Source organism: Staurois parvus, unplaced genomic scaffold (genome assembly GCF_062004578.1).
Source record: "Staurois parvus isolate SC_StPar_1 unplaced genomic scaffold, SC_StPar_1.0 ptg000279l, whole genome shotgun sequence".
NCBI lineage: Eukaryota > Metazoa > Chordata > Amphibia > Anura > Ranidae > Staurois > Staurois parvus.
The window spans coordinates 1,719,394-1,739,692 of record NW_028318075.1 but is presented as its reverse complement, the minus strand read 5'-3'; the positions used below and the strand labels follow the sequence as shown (position 1 = coordinate 1,739,692).

The 20,299-nt window shown below is 44.6% G+C and overlaps 1 protein-coding gene across 1 annotated transcript in view; it reads right to left on the bottom strand.

Annotated features, from left to right (window-relative positions):
* Positions 1-771: 771 nt before the first annotated feature.
* Positions 772-20,299, bottom strand: part of LOC149458731 (trans-1,2-dihydrobenzene-1,2-diol dehydrogenase-like) — a 32,592-nt gene continuing 13,064 nt past the window's right edge. Inside the window, exons 3-7 of the mRNA XM_089681792.1 lie at positions 17,328-17,491; positions 10,460-10,712; positions 10,171-10,295; positions 9,220-9,370; positions 772-1,042 (exon numbers count right to left, since the gene is read on the bottom strand). Of these exons, the coding sequence (XP_089537918.1) occupies positions 930-1,042; positions 9,220-9,370; positions 10,171-10,295; positions 10,460-10,712; positions 17,328-17,491 (806 nt within the window). The 3' untranslated portion in view covers positions 772-929. The remainder of the gene's footprint in view (positions 1,043-9,219; positions 9,371-10,170; positions 10,296-10,459; positions 10,713-17,327; positions 17,492-20,299) is intronic.

Sequence of the window (20,299 nt, the reverse complement as noted above, 5' to 3'; positions counted from 1 at the left end):
GTTACAAGCAGCACAATGCTCTCCACAGCTTCTCCAGATGCTTTCACATCTCTCACATGTGCTCAGGGTGAACCTGCTCTCATCTGTAAAAAGCACAGGGCGTCAGTGGCGGACTTGCCAATTGTAGTGTTCAATGGCAAATGCCAATCAAGCTCTATTGTGCCGGGCAGTGAGCACAAGGCCCACTTGAGGACGTCGGGCCCTCAAGCCACCCTCATGAAGTCTGTTTCTGATAGTTTGGTCAGAGACATTCACACCAGTGGCCTGCTGGAGGTCATTTTGTAGGGCTCTGGCAGTGCTTATCCTGTTCCTCCTTGCACAAAGTAGCAGATACCATTTCTGCTGATGGGTTAAGGACCTTCTACGGCCCTGTCTAGCTCTCCTAGAGTAACTGCCTGTCTCCTGGAATCTCCTCCACACAGCAAACCTGGCAATGGCACGTATTAATGTGCCATCCTGGAGCAGTTGGACTGCCTGTGCAACCTCTGTAGGGTCCAGGTATCGCCTCATGATACCAGTAGTGACACTGACCCTAGCCAAATGCAAAACTAGTAAAAAACAGAAAAGATGAGTAGGGGAAAAAATGGCAGTGGCCTCCACCTGTAAAACCATTCCTGTTTTGGGTTCCTCTCATTGTTGCCCATCTAGTGCACCTGTTGTTAATTTCATTAACACCAAAGCAGCTTAAACTGATTAGCAACCCCCTCTGCTACTCAACTGTCCAGATCAATATCCCATGAGTTTAATTCACTTGATGCTATACTCTGATTAAAAAGTGTTCCTTTCATTTTTTTGAGCAGTGTATAATTTATCATTATGCTAAAAATGATGCAAACACCCATGCAGGATTCCAATCATTACATTATTTTGTATCTGATTATTAATAAATGTTTTTGTGTCAGTCATAAATCTAAAAGACCACTCCTTTATCATAAGACTTTGTCTTGTTGGAAACGCACTTCAAGTTGCTTGCGAACTTCATCCATGATGGTGTGCAGGAGCTCACTGTCTGCCAGGGTCATTAATGGACTTTCTTTCAGTCCTAAAATCACAAAATCGCATTTGAGCACAACATATAATGCCTTGAAAAAATATTCATACCCCTTGAAATTTTCTGTATTTTGTCATGTTACCACCAAAAATGTAAATGTATTATGTTGGAGTTTTATGTGATAGACCTACACAGAGTGGCACATAATTGTGAAGTGGAAGGAAATTGATTTTCAACATTTTTTACAAATAAATATGTGAAAAGTGTGGAGTGCATTAGTATTCAGCCCCCCTGAGTCAATACTTTGTAGAACCACGTTTCGCTGCAATTACAGCTGCAGTGTATGTCTAGCAAGTGAAATTTTTGCCCATTCCTCTTTACAAAATGGCTCAAGCTCAGTCAGATTGGATGGAGAGGGTCTGTGAACAGCAATTTTCAAGTTTTGCCATGGATTCTCAATTAAATTTAGGTCTGGACTTTGGTTGGACCATTCTAACACATGAATATGTTTTGATCTAAACCATTCCATTGAAGTTCTGGCTGCCCTGTGTTTGGCTCCATCCATCTTCCCATCAACTTTGACCAGCTTCCCTCTCCCTGCTGAATAAAAGCATCCCCACAACATGATGCTGCCACCACCATGTTTCACGGTGGGGATGGTGTGTTCAGAGTGATGTGCAGTGTTAGTTTTCCGCCACACAAAGCGTTTGCTTTTGGGCCAAAAAGTTCAATTTTGGTCTCACCTGACCAGAGCACCTTCTTCCACATGTTTGCTGTGTCCCTCACATGGCTTCTCACAAACTGCAAACTGGACTTCTTATGGCTTTCTTTCAACAATGGCTTTCTTCTTGCCACTCTTCCATAAAGGCCAGATTTATGGAGTGCACGACTAATACAGTAGTTGTCCTGTGGACAGATTCTCCCACCTGAGTTGTGGATCTCTGCAGCTCCTCCAGAGTTACCATGGGCCTCTTGGCTGCTTCTCTGATTAATGCTCTCCTTGCCCGGCCTGTCAGTTTAGGTGGACAGCCATGTATTGGTAGGTTTGCAGTTGTGTCACACTCTTTCCATTTTTGGATGATGGATTGAACAGTGCTCTGTGAGATGTTCAAAGCTTGGGATATTTTTTTATAACCTAACCCTGTTTTAACCGCTTTCCATCCGCCCTATAGCAGAAGTACTGCTACAAGGCGGCATGGGTATGCAAATTCACGTGTGTGTATATATATATATATGTGTGTGTGTGTGTGTGTGTGTGTGTGTGTGTATATATATATATATATATATATATATATATATATATATATATATATAAACAGTGGGGCAAAAAAGTATTTAGTCAGCCACCAATTGTGCAAGTTCTCCCACTTAAAAAGATGAGAGAGGCCTGTAATTGGCATCATAGGTAGACCTCAACTATGAGAGACAAAATGAGAAAAAAAAATCCAGACAATCACATTGGCTGATTTGGAAAGAATTTATTTGCAAATTATGGTGGAAAATAAGTATTTGGTCAATATCAAAAGTTCATCTCAATACTTTGTTATATATCCTTTGTTGGCAATGACAGAGGTCAAACATTTCCTGTAAGTCTTCACAAGGTTTGCACACACTGTTGCTGGTATGTTGGCCCATTCCTCCATGCAGATCTCCTCTAGAGCAGTGATGTTTTGGGGCTGTCGCCGGGCAATACGGACTTTCAACTCCCTCCAAAGGTTTTCTATGGGGTTGAGATCTGGAGACTGGCTAGGCCACTCCAGGACCTTGAAATGCTTCTTACGAAGCCACTCCTTCATTGCCCGGGCGGTATGTTTGGGATCATTGTCATGTTGGAAGACCCAGCCACGTTTCATCTTCAATGCCCTTGCTGATGGAAGGAGGTTTGCACTCAAAATCTCATGATACATGGCCCCATTCATTCTGTCCTGTACATGGATCAGTCGTTCTGGTCCCTTTGCGGAGAAACCGCCCCAAAGCATGATGTTGCCATCCCCATGCTTCACAGTAGATATGGTGTTCTTTTGGATGCAATTCAGCATTCTCTCTCCTCCAAACACGACGAGTTGTGTTTCTACCAAACAGTTCTATTTTGGTTTCATCTGACCATATGACATTCTCCCAGTCCTCTTCTGGATCATCCAGATGCTCTCTAGCAAACTTCAGATGAGCCCGGACATGTACTGGCTTAAGCAGGGGGACACGTCTGGCACTGCAGGATCTGAGTCCCTGGCGGCGTAGTGTGATACTGATGGTAGCCTTTGTTATGTTGGTCCCAGCTCTCTGCAGGTTATTCACTAGGTCCCCCCGTGTGGTCCTGGGATTTTTGCTCACCGTTCTTGTGATCATTTTGACCCCACGGGGTGGGATCTTGCGTGGAGCCCCAGATCGAGGGAAATTATCAGTGGTCTTGTATGTCTTCCATTTTCTAATTATTGCTCCCACAGTTGATTTGTTCACACCAAGCTGCTTGCCTATTGCAGATTCAGTCTTCCCAGCCTGGTGCAGGTTTACAATTTTGTTTCTGGTGTCCTTCGACAGCTCTTTGGTCTTCACCATAGTGGAGTTTGGAGTGTGACTGTTTGAGGTTGTGGACAGGTGTCTTTTATACTGATAACAAGTTCAAACAGGTGCCTGTCAGGGCTCCCGGGTATGACCAGAGGTGTGTGACTGACGCAGGGAAACGCAGACTTCAGATATGTTATAAAAAATGTAATTTATTAACACTAACCATACAAACATAAACGCAGTGCAATACTAAAACATAACACAGTGCAAACAAACCAACCAACCACCCACAGATAACAGTACATACAATGCAAGCGTCGTCAGGCAGGCCGGGTCAATATCAGTTGGGCAGGTAGGTACAGGGGGAGCAAGCGGAGAATGGTCGGGGTCACAGGCCAGGTTCAGCAGGTAGCGGGCAGTGTGGTACAGAGGGTGAGGCAGAGGAGAATGGTCAGACAAGCCAGGGATCAGAGCAGGGTCAGCAGAGAATCAGACAGGAACAGAGAGCAGGAACAGGATACAGGGCCCAAGAGAAACACAACACCAAGGCCGAGTCTGCAGGTCTGAATGTCCCTTAAATACCCCAGTATAATTAGTTCCAGGTGTTTGACTGGCTGCAAGGTTGAGTCTCTGATTGCTGGGAGCACCCGCTGGCCAGCCCTGGTACTGCAGCTCATAAGGCAGCTGAGTCCCACTATTGCTGGCCAGTCCATTCCTGACAGTACCCCCCCCCTCAAGGAGCGGCCTCAGGACGCTCCAAACAGTCCTAGCTGGGCAAAATGTTCCACCGCCCGGGTCTGGTAACTGGCGGGATATCAAAGACTGGCACACCGGGCAGGACTCCGGGCAGCGGCACACCGGGCAGAGGCACATCGGGCAGGACTCCGGGCAGAGGCACATCGGGCTGGACTCCGGGCAGAGGCACATCGGGCTGGACTCCGGGCAGAGGCACATCGGGCTGGACTCCGGGCAGAGGCACATCGGGCTGGACTCCGGGCAGAGGCACTCCGGGCTGGACTCCGGGCAGAGGCACATCGGGCTGGACTCCGGGCAGAGGCACATCGGGCTGGACTCCGGGCAGAGGCACATCGGGCTGGACTCCGGGCAGAGGCACATCGGGCAGAGGCACACCGGGCAGAGGCACCCCGGGCTGGACTCCAGGCAGAGGCACATCGGGCAGGACTCCGGGCAGAGGCACATCGGGCAGGACTCCGGGCAGAGGCACATCGGGCAGGACTCCGGGCAGAGGCACATCGGATTACCAGGCGAAGCAGCAGGCAGCGGGCCACCAGGCGGAGCAGCAGGCACCGGGCCCCCAGGCGGGGCAGCAGGCAGCGGGCCCCCGGGCGGATCAGCAGGCACCGGGCCCCCGGGCGGAGCAGCAGGCACCGGGCCCCCGGGCGGGGCAACAGGCATCGGGCCCCCGGGCGGGGCGACCGGCATCGGGCCCCCAGGCGGAGCGGCGGGCGCCGGGCCCCCAGGAGGGGCGACAGGCATCGGGCCCCCAGGCGGGGCGACAGGCATCGGGCCCCCAGGCGGGGCAACCGGCATCGGGCCCCCAGGCGGAGCGGCGGGCGCCGGGCCCCCGGGCAGAGCAGCAGGCACCGGGCCCCCGGGCGGGGCAACAGGCATCGGGCCCCCGGGCGGGGCGACCGGCATCGGGTCCCCAGGCGGGGCAACCGGCATCGGGCCCCCAGGCGGAGCGGCGGGCGCTGGGCCCCCAGGAGGGGCGACAGGCATCGGGCCCCCAGGCGGGGCGACAGGCATCGGGCCCCCAGGCGGGGCGACAGGCATCGGGCCCCCAGGCGGAGCGGCGGGCGCCGGACCCCCAGGCGGAGCGACAGGTCTCGGGCCCTCAGGCGGAGCGGTGGGCGCCGGACCCCCAGATGGAGCGACAGGTCTCGGGCCCTCAGGCGGAGCGGCGGGCGCCGGACCCCCAGGTGGAGCGACAGGTCTCGGGCCCTCAGGCGGAGCGGCGGGCGCCGGGCCCCCAGGCGGAGCGACAGGTCTCGGGCCCCCAGGCGGAGCGACAGGTCTCGGGCCCCCAGGCGAAGCGGCGGGCACCGAGTCACCAGGCACGACAGTGGGCTCCGAGTCAACTGGTATGACCACGGGCACTGGGTCAGACATTGGATCGTCTGACTGGACAGCGGGCATCGGGTCACCAGGCATCAAGTCATTTGGCTCGACAGCGAGCACCGCGTCATCTGGCAAGGCAGTGGGCTCCGAGTCAACTGGCATGACCGCGGGCACTGGGGCAGACATTGAATCGTCTGGCTGGACAGCGGGCATCGGGTCACCAGGCAACAGGTCATTTGGCTCGACAGCGGGCACCGCGTCATCTGGCAAGGCAGTGGGCTCCGAGTCAACAGGCACGACAGTGCGCACCGGGTCATCAGGTACCGGGTTGTCTGGCTCGACAGCGGGCATCAGGTCACCAGGTATGACAGCGGGCACTGGGTCAACAGGCATCAGGTCATTTGGCTTGCCAGCGGGCACCGCGTCATCTGGCAAGGCAGTGGGCACCGGGTCACCAGGCATTGGATCGTCTGGCTCGACAGCGGGCATCGGGTCACCAGGTATGACAGCGGGCACTGGGTCACCAGGCATCAGGTCATTTGGCTCGCCAGCGGACACCGCGTCATCTGGCAAGGCAGTGGGCACCGAGTCTTCAGGTACGACAGCGGGCTCTGAGTCAATTGGCACGACAGCGGGCACCGGATCAGGTACCGGATCATCTGGATTAACAGCGGGCATCGAGTCAACTGGCCTAATAGGATCGTCAGGCTGGATCAGTTCATCATGCTGGGTAGAGGCATCAGGCCGAGTAGAGGCTTCAGGCCGAGTAGAGGCTTCAGGCTGAAGAGAGGCATCAGGCTGCGTACAGGCATCAGGCTGAGTACAGGAATCAGGCTGAGTACAGGCATCAGGCTGAGTAGAGGATTCAGGCTGAGTAGAGGCTTCAGGCTGAACCACGGAAGGCAGGTTCACCGGTTTGGATACTGGCAGGATGGTATTGGTTGGAAAGAATTTTCGCTTTTTTCTGGTTTTAACTACTGGGGCACTGCAAGTAAACGCAGGTCTGCAAATGAATGGAGCAGCTGGAGACAGAGAAGAGCTGGAGGATGGAACAGGGGAAGGAACAGTCACTACAGAGGGCTTCTTTACAGGGTTAAAGGCAGGATAGGTGCAGCGAGTGGGAACAGGGTACTGACATGCGGTAGATAGCCAAGTATACTGGGCTGTAACTGGAGGAGCTGTTGGGAATACAGGAGTAGAGCTTTGAGGAGATAGATTAGAAGCAGGACTGGGTCTTTGTAAGCTGACTGAGGCTGGGTGTAACAAATCTGTCCATGTCTGCAGTATGGGTTGAACAAAGCTGAGCTTACACAAAGCCTGTCTGACCAATCTGCGTTTATACAATCTCTTAGTACCTGTGGTGAACATGTGGAATAACGCTCCAGAAAGTAACCCACATCATCCTCTAATAACCACACCAGGGACTCTACCTGGTCTGCACTAAATGGTGGCAAAAATTCATCCCTGCATTCGGGGGTACCAGATGAAACCAACTCAGCACAAACCTCAATCAAAGGCTGCACCTCAGAAAACTCTGTGCCCTGATCTACTAGAACATGAGCGAGCCATATACATTCTAGCAGTTCATCCCGGGTATACTCCTTCAGAGTTTGATAAGCATACTCCCTGTCATCAAACACTAGCAGATATAAATACGCAACCTCATCCAGATCCATCCTTCCCATCAACAAGCCAAGATGGCTTCCCTGTGCAGCCACTTCTGGTCAGGATTGGCCTTGGTGTAATGTCAGGGCTCCCGGGTATGACCAGAGGTGTGTGACTGACGCAGGGAAACGCAGACTTCAGATATGTTATAAACAATGTAATTTATTAACACTAACCATACAAACATAAACGCAGTGCAATACTAAAACATAACACAGTGCAAACAAACCAACCAACCACCCACAGATAACAGTACATACAATGCAAGCGTCGTCAGGCAGGCCGGGTCAATATCAGTCGGGCAGGTAGGTATAGGGGGAGCAAGCGGAGAATGGTCGGGGTCACAGGCCAGGTTCAGCAGGTAGCGGGCAGCGTGGTACAGAGGGTCAGGCAGAGGAGAATGGTCAGACAAGCCAGGGATCAGAGCAGGGTCAGCAGAGAATCAGACAGGAACAGAGAGCAGGAACAGGATATAGGGCCCAAGAGAAACACAACACCAAGGCTGAGTCTGCAGGTCTGAATGTCCCTTAAATACCCCAGTATAATTAGTTCCAGGTGTTTGACTGGCTGCAAGGTTGAGTCTCTGATTGCTGGGAGCACCCGCTGGCCAGTCCTGGTACTGCAGCTCATAAGGCAGCTGAGTCCCACTATTGCTGGCCAGTCCATTCCTGACAGTGCCATTGATACAGGTAATGAGTGCAGGACAGAGGAGCCTCTTAAAGAAGAAGGTACAGGTCTGTGAGAGCCAGAAATCTTGCTTGTTTGTAGGTGACCAAATACTTATTTTCCACCATAATTTGCAAATAAATTCTTTCCAAATCAACCAATGTGATTGTCTGAATTTGTTTTCCCATTTTGTCTCTCATAGTTGAGGTCTACCTATGATGCCAATTACAGGCCTCTCTCATCTCTTTAATTGGGAGAACTTGCACAAATGGTGGCTGAGTAAATCCTTTTTTGCCCCACTGTATATACACAGTATATATATATAGAGAGAGATATTTTGAATTTCCATGGTAGGGGCGCGCACGCAAACACAGCCACACAGTGTAAAACAGCACACAGTTAACCCTTTGATCATGCCACATGTTAACCCCTTCCTGCCCAGTGCCATTAGTACAGTGTCAGTGCTTTTTATTAGCACTGATTTCTGTATTGGTATTACTGGGGATGTCAGTGACACCAAGTCAGTTCCTCCCAGTGCCGCAGTCTAGCTATAAATCGCTGATCTCCGCCATTACTAGTAAAAATAAAAAATAAAATAAAAAAAATCCCAGTATCTATACCGCCATTTGTAAATGCTATAAATTTCACGTAAACCAATTAACTTACATGTATTGGGATTTTTTTTTAGCAAAGACATGTAGCAGAATACATTTTGGCCTAAATTTATGATGAAATTTGATTTTTTCATTTTTATTTACTAGACATGTTTTAATAGCAAAAATATAGTTTTTAATTCTCAAAATTGTTGGTCTTTTTTTTCTTTATAGTGCAAAAACTAAAAGACGCACAGGAAATTAAATACCACCAAAAGAAAGCTCTATTCGTGGAAAAAAAGGACATAAATTTAATTTTGGGTGCAGCGTTGCATGACTGCGCAATTGTCAGTTAAACTAACGCAATGCTGGAACACAAAAAATGGCCTTGTCAAGAAGGGGGGTAAATACTTTGGAGGGCAAGTGGTTAAACTTCTCTACAACTTTATCCCTGACCTGTCTGGTGTGTTCCTTGGCCTTCATGATGCTGTTTGTTCACTAATGTTCTCTAGCAAACCTCCTGAGGGCTTCACAGAACAGCTGTATTTATGCTGAGATTAAATTACACACAGGTGGACTCGATTTACTAATTAGGTGACTTCTGAAGGCAATTGGTTCCACTATATTTTAGTTAGGGGTATCAGAGTAAAGGGGGCTGAATACAAATGCACTGTAGGGAGCATCAGTGGAAAATGTAAATCACGTGATCTTGAATGGTACCTTTTAACAGACACTGGCGCACATGCTCGGCCTCGTAGCTAAGTCCTGTGCTGTTTGTAAAATGCATAGGCTTACTGGAATGTGGAAGGGGAAAATGCGTTTCTTTGCCATTGAGTATAACAGAGGTAGGGCACCACATGCACGAAGGAATCTAGCAAAAAGTAACATATGTTGATACAATTAATCACATACAGAATAAGCAGCAGCTACCAGTATGAACACATGCAGTCCAGTTATATATACTTGTCATTTGCAAATCAAAAGAGGAGATAGATTTGTAGGTGATACATATGGTGCACTTAAGTAGGAGGGGTACCAAAAAAGAGCAGAGTCCTGGAGCCCAAGGGAGTAAAGAAAAAAAGGTGTCAAAGGCAGGAGAAAGATCTAATAGCATGAATATGCAGTAGTGTTCATTGGTTTTAGCAGTTAGTAAATCATTAGTGAGTTTTAGCAGGGCAGTTTCTGTGTAGTGTTGTGGGCAAAAGCTGGACCATAAAAGATTGAGAAGGGTTGTTGTCAGTAAAGTTTTAGAAGTTTGTGGAAACAAGGAGATGGGTCTCAAGTTGTTCGGACTGTTGGGGTCCAGAGCTTTTTTTTAACTATGCGTGTGACCAGTGCATTTTTTTGGGGGGGGGGAGGGGAAGATGGCATAAGAGATTGAAGAGAGATTGAAAATGTGGGTTAGAGAGTGCAGCCAGAGGGTGGCCATATTAATTGTGAGGACATGGAGTATGGAGCATGTTGTAGGAAGAAATTAGGAATCTAGAAACAAGTTTTTTTAAGACATTAACATACATTCTTGAGATTATTGAAATCAATCTGATCTAGTTTCATGTCTCTTATAAAAAAAAAAAACACTGTACAGACCACACAGCCCTTTTAATAACACATACCATGGCCATACTATGTTGTCACGTGAGACAGTTTTCTTTTTTTACAGAATGTAAATACCTGAATCATTCCTGTTGAGCCACAAATGGCTGCCTGGTTTGGCATTGCCACCATGATAGTGCAGGTCAGAATTGCTTGGCGGTTTCCTGAATATTGAAGAATAATTGTCACAGTTTCATCCACACCTATTGAGAGAAAGATGAAATGGGCAGAAATAGCTATGGCATGGTGATATTGTAAAGAGTACATTTTAATTAATATAAATGGTTGTAGTTTGCCAAAACTAATATGAGGATATATTATTCATCCATTGTAGACAAATACCAGTGATCTGCATTCATACACTTACCAGTCTCATACAGAAAACCTTTGGCAGTCACTGATTCCGGCTTTTCACCTTTAAATACCATCAATGCAAACTGGAGACAGTAGCAGCCAATATCCAGCAGTGCCCCTCCTCCCAGCTCCTTTCTCACTGCCCGGGGGACATGATTCTGGTTAGAGCCAAATTCTGCCCGGACAACCTTTACATCCCCTATGGTCTTCTGGGATAAAAGGGAACGGATCTGATCATACACAGGAAAATATCGACTCCACATGGCCTGCAATACAAGAAATTATCCTTATAACATAGTTACATAGTTAGTCTGTAGTCCATCTAGTTCAAACCACAGAGAAAAAAAAACACTCAACACACAAATGGAAAACCCCCCATATACAAAATTTTATACGCATGGTTGATTCAGTGGAAAGCAAAACACCCCAATAAAGCATGATCCAATTTGTTCCAGCAGGGGAAAAATAAGTTCCTTTTTGATCCCCCAAGAGGCAATCGGATATTCTCTAGACTAACTTTACCTAAAATATATTAGTATCCATTTATATTATGTGCATTTAGAAAATAATTTACTAAAGTGGCCAGAACCAGTTCTTTAGGAAGTCTATTTCACATTTTCCCAGCTCTTACTGTGAAGAAGCCTTTCCGTATTTAAAGGTTAAATCTCTTTTCTTCCAGACATAAGAATGCCCCCTTGTCTTCTGTATTGACCTGAAATTGAATAACTCTGCACCAAGTTTACTATATGAACCACTTATGTATTTATACATGTTGATCATATCTCACCTTAACCGCTTGCAGACTGTTGTGTCATTGTTAATTGTGTCAGTTAGTGTACCCCCCAGCCAGCGTTAACTAGTGTTAGATTGCCCGCCACACTATCACAGTTCCACTATAAGTTGCTGATTGCTGCCATTACTAGTAAAAAAATAATAAATAAAAATTCCAGTATATATCCCATAGTTTGTAGATGCTATAACTTTCACGCAAACCAAACAATATACACTTATTGGGATTTTCTTTTACCAAAAACATGTAGCAGAATATATTTTGGACTAAATTTATAAAGAAGTTATGTTTTTTTTTTATTGCATATGTTAAATAGTAGAAAAGTAAAAAATTTATCTTTTTTTTCAACATTTTCAGTCTTTTTTTCATTTATAAAATAAAAAACCCAGTGGTGATCAAATACCACCAAAAGAAAGCTCTATTTGTATAAAAAAAATATATAAATTTAATTTGGGCACAGTGTTGCATGACCATGCAATTATCAGTTAAATTAGTGCAGTGCTGAAAAGCAAAATATGGCCTGGTCATGATGGGGGTAAAATCTTCCTGAGGGCAAGTGGTTAATCTCCTCTTCTCAAGAGAGAATAAATTCAGTTCCTCTAATCTTTCCTCATAGCTGATCTCCTCCATGCCTCTTACCAGTTTGGTTGCCCTTCTCTGCACTTTCTCCAGTTCCCCAGCAAGCAATTATCCATAGCAGCAAATAGACAGAAAATTTAAAATTAAGCCTTGATATACATACAGGTAGCAAAGTACTATTTTCTACAAAGTTTTCTAGCTATATATCTGGATATTGCTGTGTTTTACCAGGCCAATCAATAATCACCCCAGAAATCCCCCCCAGGGTTGTTATAGAAAAGAGCTCTTTTCCTGCTGCAGCCTTCTTTCTGTCTCTCACATCTAAGAAGGCTGATGTAAAAGGAAGAATGCAGTACTAAAAGGTTTCTTTTCAAGTCATATTTAAACCCATCTTAGAAGTTTGAATGATACAGGTGATACAGGAAGCAGAAAAAAAGTGGAATAAATAAAGGATAGGCTTCAGGAAATATATTCTCAGTGACTGTAGCTACAGGGAAGTACAGAATACTTAGATGGATTTTGGCATATATGATTGTGGCATAGGGGCATTTAAAAAGTCACTGCTTTGGCCTACACTTCCACCTCTCTATTGTATCAGCGGTTGATGGCCTCACAGACCAGCAGCATGGAATGATACAGGTAAAGGCGCCAACTTCCTAGATAAATTGGTATGTGCATTATACAGCGCTTTGCATTTGGTGGTTACTAAGTCACAATGAAGAATCTGAAGGTACAGTATGTTCAGGTAACTTGAAAGCATTTTCATTTCTATTACCAGTTTAGACACTTGATTGTAATAGGTCTATTTTGATGCACCTTGACCAAGTGAATAGCAGTATATTTCCAAATCCATATTATAATAACCTGCAAAGAAACATGACTGCAAACTCTGTATCTCTTCACTCTTCCTCAAGGGAACACTCATAATGTGAAGACAATTTTGAGATCTTGTGTCTATGTGGCTGAGTGGGTTACATTTGCTCAGTCTATCATGAATGCTGCTGCCAGACTCATCCACCTTACTAACCGTTCCATATCTGCCATCCCTCTCTGCCAATCCCTCCACTGGCTTACCATTGCCCAATGAATAAAATTCAAAACACTAACAATAACATATAAAACCAATTATAACTCTGCCCCAAATTACATCACCAATCTGGTCTCCAAATATCACCCAAACTGTCCTCTCCACTCCTCGCCCAACCTCCTGCTCTCTAGCTCCCTTGTCTCCTCCTCCCATGCTCATCTCCAGGACTTCTCCAGAGCCTCCCCCATCCTCTGGAACTCTCTACCCCAATCTATCAGACTATCGCCTACTCTGCCCACTTTTAGGTGATCTCTGAAAACCTATCTCTTCAGGGAAGCCTATCCTGCTTTCAGCTAATAATGGAATGTTTTATTCCTCCTACCAGTCCATCCCCCACAGTTATTACCTTTTGTACCACTAGCCCCTCCCTCTTAGATTGTAAGCTCCAAGGAGCAGGGCCGTCCTAACCCTCTTGTATTGAACTGTATTTTGTTGCTGTATTGTCTCCCTTTATATTGTAAAGAGCTGAGCAAACTGTTGGCGGTATATAAATCCTGTATAATAGTAATAATAATGACAATTTGGTCAGCAAGTAGAACTTAGCTGTTAGTAGTGGAGCTGCTGACAGAATGTCCATTTACTGTATACAACAATAAAATCTCTCACCGAAGAAACTTAAAGTTCTATATTGGGATGCTAAATGGAAAACAGTGGACCTGTTGCTTCCAAGTACATTCTGGTATTTTGCATATTCTATTCACTTATTTTACAAACACTGCCATTCCCATTTAAATATTGTGAACTAAAACTGATCTGATCTGTAGGAATGCACCCTGAATGCAAAATATGCAGTGGGGGTTATTTACTAAAAACCTCTGCATAGAAACCAATCAGCTTCCAGGTTTCATTGTCAAAGCTTAATTGAACAAACTGAAATTAGAAGCTGATTGGCTACCATGTACAGCTGCACCAGATTCTGAGTGCTCCAGTTTTAGTAAATCTCCCTCAGTATGTCCTTTATAACTACATGCAGGACTGTAGTGAGGTATGTAGTCTACCTATGATCATTCACATATGTTGAAATAAATATTCATGTCAGCTTTTTTTTTTTAACAAATTTGAGACAATATTGGCTTTATAAGGTTTTTTTTATATAGATGAGTAGGAGATTTTAGAGTTGTCTAGGATTATTTTTTAAAATAATGTGTATTTTGCATGCAAAAATGCTAGATTTAATCCTTGAGTCAAATAGCGACTGTACACCTACAGTCTTGGCCAAAAATATTGGCACCCCTGCATTTCTGTCAGATAATGCAGCAAGTCTGACACATTCCATTCCAAACCCCAAAAATGGACTGAACAACGTTATTGGCACCTTCTCAAAATTGTAAGACATAATTGCATTCCAAGTTTGTGATGCTCCTGTAACTTGTATTTAAACTCACCTGTATCAGTTAATATATCTTAATGTTCCTGTGTCCACTGTGCACAAAATTATCAAGAAGTTCACAGCCCATGGCACTGTAGCTAATCTCCCTGGACATGAACGAAAGAGAAAACTTGATCAACGACTGCAATGAAGGATTGTTCGAATGGTGGATAAAGAACCTCAATCAACTTCCAGAAAAATTCAAGCTGACCTTCAGGCACTGGGTACAATTGTGTCAGCTCGCACTATACGTTGCCATCTGAATGAAAAGAGATGCTATGGTAGGAGACCCAGGAGGATCCCACTGCTGACACAGAAACATTAAAAAAACAGATTGGAGTTTGCCAAAACTTACCTGGGGAAGCCAAAATCCTTTTGGGAGAATGTATTGTGGACAGACAAAACAAAATTACAGCTTTTTGGTAAAGCCCATCATTCTGTTTTCAGAAAAAGAAAGGGGGCCTTTAAAGAAAAGAGTACAGTCCCTACAGTCAAACATGGTGGACGTTCACTGATGTTTTGGGGTTGCTTTGCTGCTTCAGGCACTGGATGTCTTGACCGTGTGCATGGTATTATGAAATCTGAAAATACCAAAGAATTCTGGGGAGCAATGTAGGGCCCAGAGTCAGCAAGTTGGGTCTCCGTCATAGGTCATGGATCTTACAGCAGGACAATGACTCAAAACACGTCAAAAAGCACCCAGAAATGGTTTAATACAAAGTACTGGAGAGTACTGAGCTGGTCAGCAATGAGTCCAGATCTTAATCCCATAGAGCTCCTGTGGAGAGATCTTAAAACAGCAGTTGGGAAAATGAAACCTTCCAATCTGAGAGACCTGGAGCAGTTGGTGGAAGAGTGGTCCAAAATTCCAGTAGAGAGGTGTAAGAGACTCACTGATAGTTACAGCAAGCAATTTATTTCAGTTATGTTTTCCATAGGGTGTGCTACCAAATATTAAATTGAGGGTGCCAATAATTTTGTCCAGTCAGTTTTTGTGGTTTTGCGTGGAATGTGTCAGATTTGGCTTTTTGTTTCTCCACTTTTTTGTGTTCTACCAATACAAACAAAGAAATAATCATGAGAATGCCTAAACATTTGTAATTGCAACAATTTTCTGAGTGAAGTGGTACATTATCTAACAGAAATGTTCTCATTTGTGCTGAAGGTGGGAGCACTTATTTAGCAATGAATTGTTGCAGGACTTAGTAGTGTAAGGAGCACTTTATAAACACGCAGATATGTTCCTTTTCCACAGTAGCTAGTGTAACACGCACATTGTGTTCAGAAAATGAATGTCCTAATTTGCCTTAAAGTGGAAGATATGGCTAACTAAATATTCTTAAAAATGCTGACTTCCCGTCCTCCTACCTATTCTGCATAGCCTGTGTAAAAAAGATCAGTGTAAATACATTCTTAACCCTGAGAGGTTTGGATATTCTGATAAAGGCTATTTTAAAGAGGAATCATGATGTAAGCATATTCAATAAAGTATTTTAAATTGTATATGTGGGTTTACACTATGATTATTATTATTATGATTACTATGATTTATTCTATATATGGTGGGCATTGGTGGATTGGTGGAGATTCATGGTTATACTTGAAAGCTGCTATATCTGGATGACATCTTGATCTGATCCATGAGGCTGTGATGATTGTTTGGTTGAAGCAGAATTTGTGATAATACCCTCGCTGGGAGGTGTAAAGGCATATTATTTACATATTTTTGGTAAGGGTATTCACTCCTTACACTATAGAAGTGGACACAGTGTTTCACATGTTGTTTTTGGATGCATATTGTTCACTGGATTGATTCACTGGCACTATTTTGACACTTTCACTTTTTTCACTATTTGTGATCACGCATGGTTGTTTGCGTTTATCACATCTGTTTCATTTATATTTTACTTAAGATAATGCACTATGTGATTTTTCTTTTTATGTTGAGGTTTCTTTGAGCCATTGAAAGGCTGAATATGAAGATTGATGATTGAAGTTGGCACAGAGTGACTTTTTATAACATTATTTATTTAATTTTATTTCTTATCTATTTTTGGACTGTTACATTCTGAATTATTTTCTTCTTTTAATATATTTGTGTGATATATACTTTTGGGAATATTGGTATTAGTATATTTATATTCACATTCTTAACCCCATCCGGTGCAGCCACATGATCGGAGAGGGACTGTTGTAGGGGAGAAAAGGGAGCACCAACAATGGAGGGGCAATAGGAGCCAGCAGGTGACTTCACTCTGGGTATTCAGAGCCACTGTCTCCCTTACATAGGGGAATCAGAGCTGCTGGGTCACGTGACCGCACTAGAGCAGGTTAAAAAAAAATGTATTTACACACATCTTTTTTTTCTTCAAACTATGCAGCATAGGTAGGCGGTCAGATGTTTTAAGACTACTTGAAGTTAGCCTTTACTACCACTTTAAAAATAAAAAAGTGACAGTTTAGCAACTACAAGCAGCAAGACAGGTTTGATAAGTGTCTCCCAATGTGTGCAGTTTTTAAAGCTTTCATCATTTTGTTCTGTTGCTTGATTTATTGCGAGTTATGCATCCCACTAGAAAGATTAAATGGCATATGTGGGCTGTAACCTCCATTAGGCATTTTGCTTTTTGATAAATACAAATACTTTCCTCAGACTGGTGAAGGGTTAGGAACTCCTTCAGGTTTTTCTTCCTTGTCTGTGTTGCCATTGGTGAAATTTCCTAGAACTTCCTGTCCTGCCTATAGGATAGAGGATCTAATCCTTCCCTAATTTATCCAAAGCTCAACAAAATTGAACTGGTTTTCCACAATAGAAGAACTGGTTCATTGCAATGATTTTTCAGGGGGAACTCTTGTAAACCAAGCCACAGTGCAATGGATCTGCTGACCACCAGACTATAAGCATCTGCTCAAACGTTCTCATGCGAGAAATCGGGAAAGGGGAAGAGCATAGTAATTTTTTAACATGACTTCAATTCTAGTGTACAAGTACATTTCATTAATTGATGCATTCATTGTTTTTTTTTATCTGCTTGGAGTTCAGTTTTAGACATTACCTCCATGAAGAAGACATTGTATTTCCTGGCAGCTGCTATGAGTTCTTTCACCTCTCTGGAATTCATGGCCAGGGGTTTTTCACATATGACATTTTTCCTGTGCTCCAGATACATCAGAACTACATCCCGATGGATGATATGCAGGACACCAACATAGACAATGTCTGCAAGTAAAGATAAAAAAAACCCTTAACTTAATCTAAAGTTGGACTATCTACCTTCATATTGTGAATGTCCTGGCATAAAATGACATAAAGTCACATTTCCCCAGACCTTATATATGCAAGCACTAGATCTTCATGGATCTTTTTTCATAGACATGTTCATGGATGGGGTTCCTAGCAGTGATTATGTAAAGATGATTAACACAGGAGAATTGACAATCAGTCTTGAAGTGAAGAAGTACCAAGTAGTCACAGCTACTGTCTTTTGGGCTTAGTTAGTCAGGGCTTTTTGTCAGTAGGAATGTGGGGGAGCGCAATTTCGGTACCTCCAGCACTGAATGTATGTCATGGCAAGAGGTGCTGGGGGGGTGCTGGAGATTCTACTGATGTTGGCTGCTGGGGGATCTATTGTCACTGGGGGTTTGTTGTTGGGGAGGTCTAATGTTGCTGGGGGACTGTCTTATGTTGCTGGGAGGGATCTACAGTTGAGGGAGGAGTCTACTGTTGCTGGATGCTGGAGAGTCTGTTGATACTGGCTTCTGGGAAATCTATTGTTGCTGGGGGAGGGTATTTTGTTGCGGGGGGGTCTATCTTTGCTGGGGGATCTGTTGTTGATGGGGGTATTTTGTTGTAGGGGTCTATTGTAGCAGGGAGTGATCTATTGTTGCTGGCTATAGGGGATCTAATTTACTGCTTTATTGCTATCATTAATGCATTCCACACAAATTTCTTAGCACCTCAAAATGATACTTGCTTATGTATTCTCTAAAAGGTACAGGGAGGTGGGACGGGTGAGGAACCAAAGGACAATGCTCAGAGGTGGATGGGGGGGGACAAGAGGTGACTCGGAAAGGTGGAGTTCCTGCACCTATTCTCTAAGAAAAAAAAACCTGGTTACAGTACTTGTTATGGCAATAAGAATAATGGCTTCTTTGGAACTGGCCTCAAGTGTAGGCAATGACATCTAACTCCTGAATTTAAATTAAAGTACAATAACCACCCACGCCAATAAACAACGAATACCTGTAATTCCTGTTTGCAGCTGCCAACCTCTTATCCCGAAGGATGTGAATAAATATGTACTACTGATGGCACTTGGTTCCTATCATCAGTGATATAAAACAAACTCTATAGCCAAATGTGCTCATAAAAACATTATGCTTCAAATTAATAAGTGCAAAGAAGTGCTTCTGAAGACGGTACGTTTTGATGACGAAACTTGTCAAGCAGAACTTCCGGTGCGTCACTTCTAGTCTCTTGTGCGATCAAAAGGTTGATTGCTTATAGGATTGCCTACATTTTATTTATTTATGGGCATATGCTTTTTATGTAAACCTTTTTTACACCATTAAACTATACAGTTTTACACTATGAAAGGATCCCCCTTCTCTTTTTTGGATCCATTTTAATGCCTTTGGAATACTGCCTGACCATTTGATGAGGAGGTGACTACGGAGAGAAGTGTCGACTAAGGGGGTCCTGGGGTGACCACAAAGCGCTATATGACTTTTTTTGCTGTATAACAGGGAGGTCAGTGGCATCTGGTGATTGAAGAGTATTTCTGATCATTGGAGGAGGATCACTCAACAGTGGCAATGGTGGTGTCAGGGCTCTGTCCACAGCAGAGGTACTCGGAGACCTGGCATTCCTGCCAGTTCCTTGCATGGCCGCAGAAATGCATGCTGGCAAAAATTTATGTGCACTGGTGCATAGTTACGCTTGTATTAGCCCAGTTTGGTGCCAGATGGCCTTTATTAGGAAGCCCATCACTCCCTCAAATTGCTGGTTGATCTCTGGCTCCCCAGTACCTTTGTCTGTGTTCCTTTGCTACTGTGATCTGCTGTTACCGACTTGGCTTGTTCCTGGACCTGTCTTCTCTGCCTGACTCCTGATCTGACCCTGGCTTGGCTAACGGATATTTGCACCTGCTCTCCTGATCTGACCCGGCTTGGCTAATAGATATTCTCACTTGCTCTCCTGTGTATGACCTTGGCTATCATATTGACTGTATCTGCTCCAATCTCCACCTGGCATCTGACCTTGGCTTTGAACCGACTACTCTGTGGTCCTCTGCTACCCCGAAGGCCTGCATACCTCTCACGGGCGCCATCTGTCTGCAGACACCATGCCATTGCATCAGCTGTGCTCCTGGGTACACCTCTGACAAGCACTCCTACAGGCGACCCATGCTACTTTGGGCCTGACTCCTTCTGTCCCATATCCAGGGGAGTCTGGAACTTAGCTGCAAGGGAAGCCCTCTCTCCATTGTCCTTTAACACTAGGTACGTGATAGGTGGATAAGAGCACTTTATATGGACTTCCTGTTTACCTACATTGTGTTGAAGTTTACGGTCAACACATGATTTGGAACGTATACCGTATATGATATGTGGACTTGTATTATAATTCTTTGCACTTATTCATTTGAGGCATAATGTTTTTATGAGCACATCTGAGTATAGAGTTTGCTTATACTGTATATCACTGATGATAGGAAGTGAGAGCCATCAGTAGTACATTTCAACTTCTGAATTTATTCAAATCTCAGAAACTAAAGTCAGAAGCTTTTGGTTTTCAAGTACCAGTGGTCGGTAATGGCTTAGTTTACACCTTGTGATTGGGGTGCGGAAAATCAATGTTCTAACTGCTGCCTGCAATCTTCATGCTGTGGTTTTGCTAATCAGAAATTTTACAAGCAGCATTTGTAATATTGCTAGACCAAACACTTATGTTGGAGGCTTGTCACCAAAGAACTGTCCTTGAGACCTATGACAAAAAGTTTCTCACCCTGATGCACATGTATCAGCT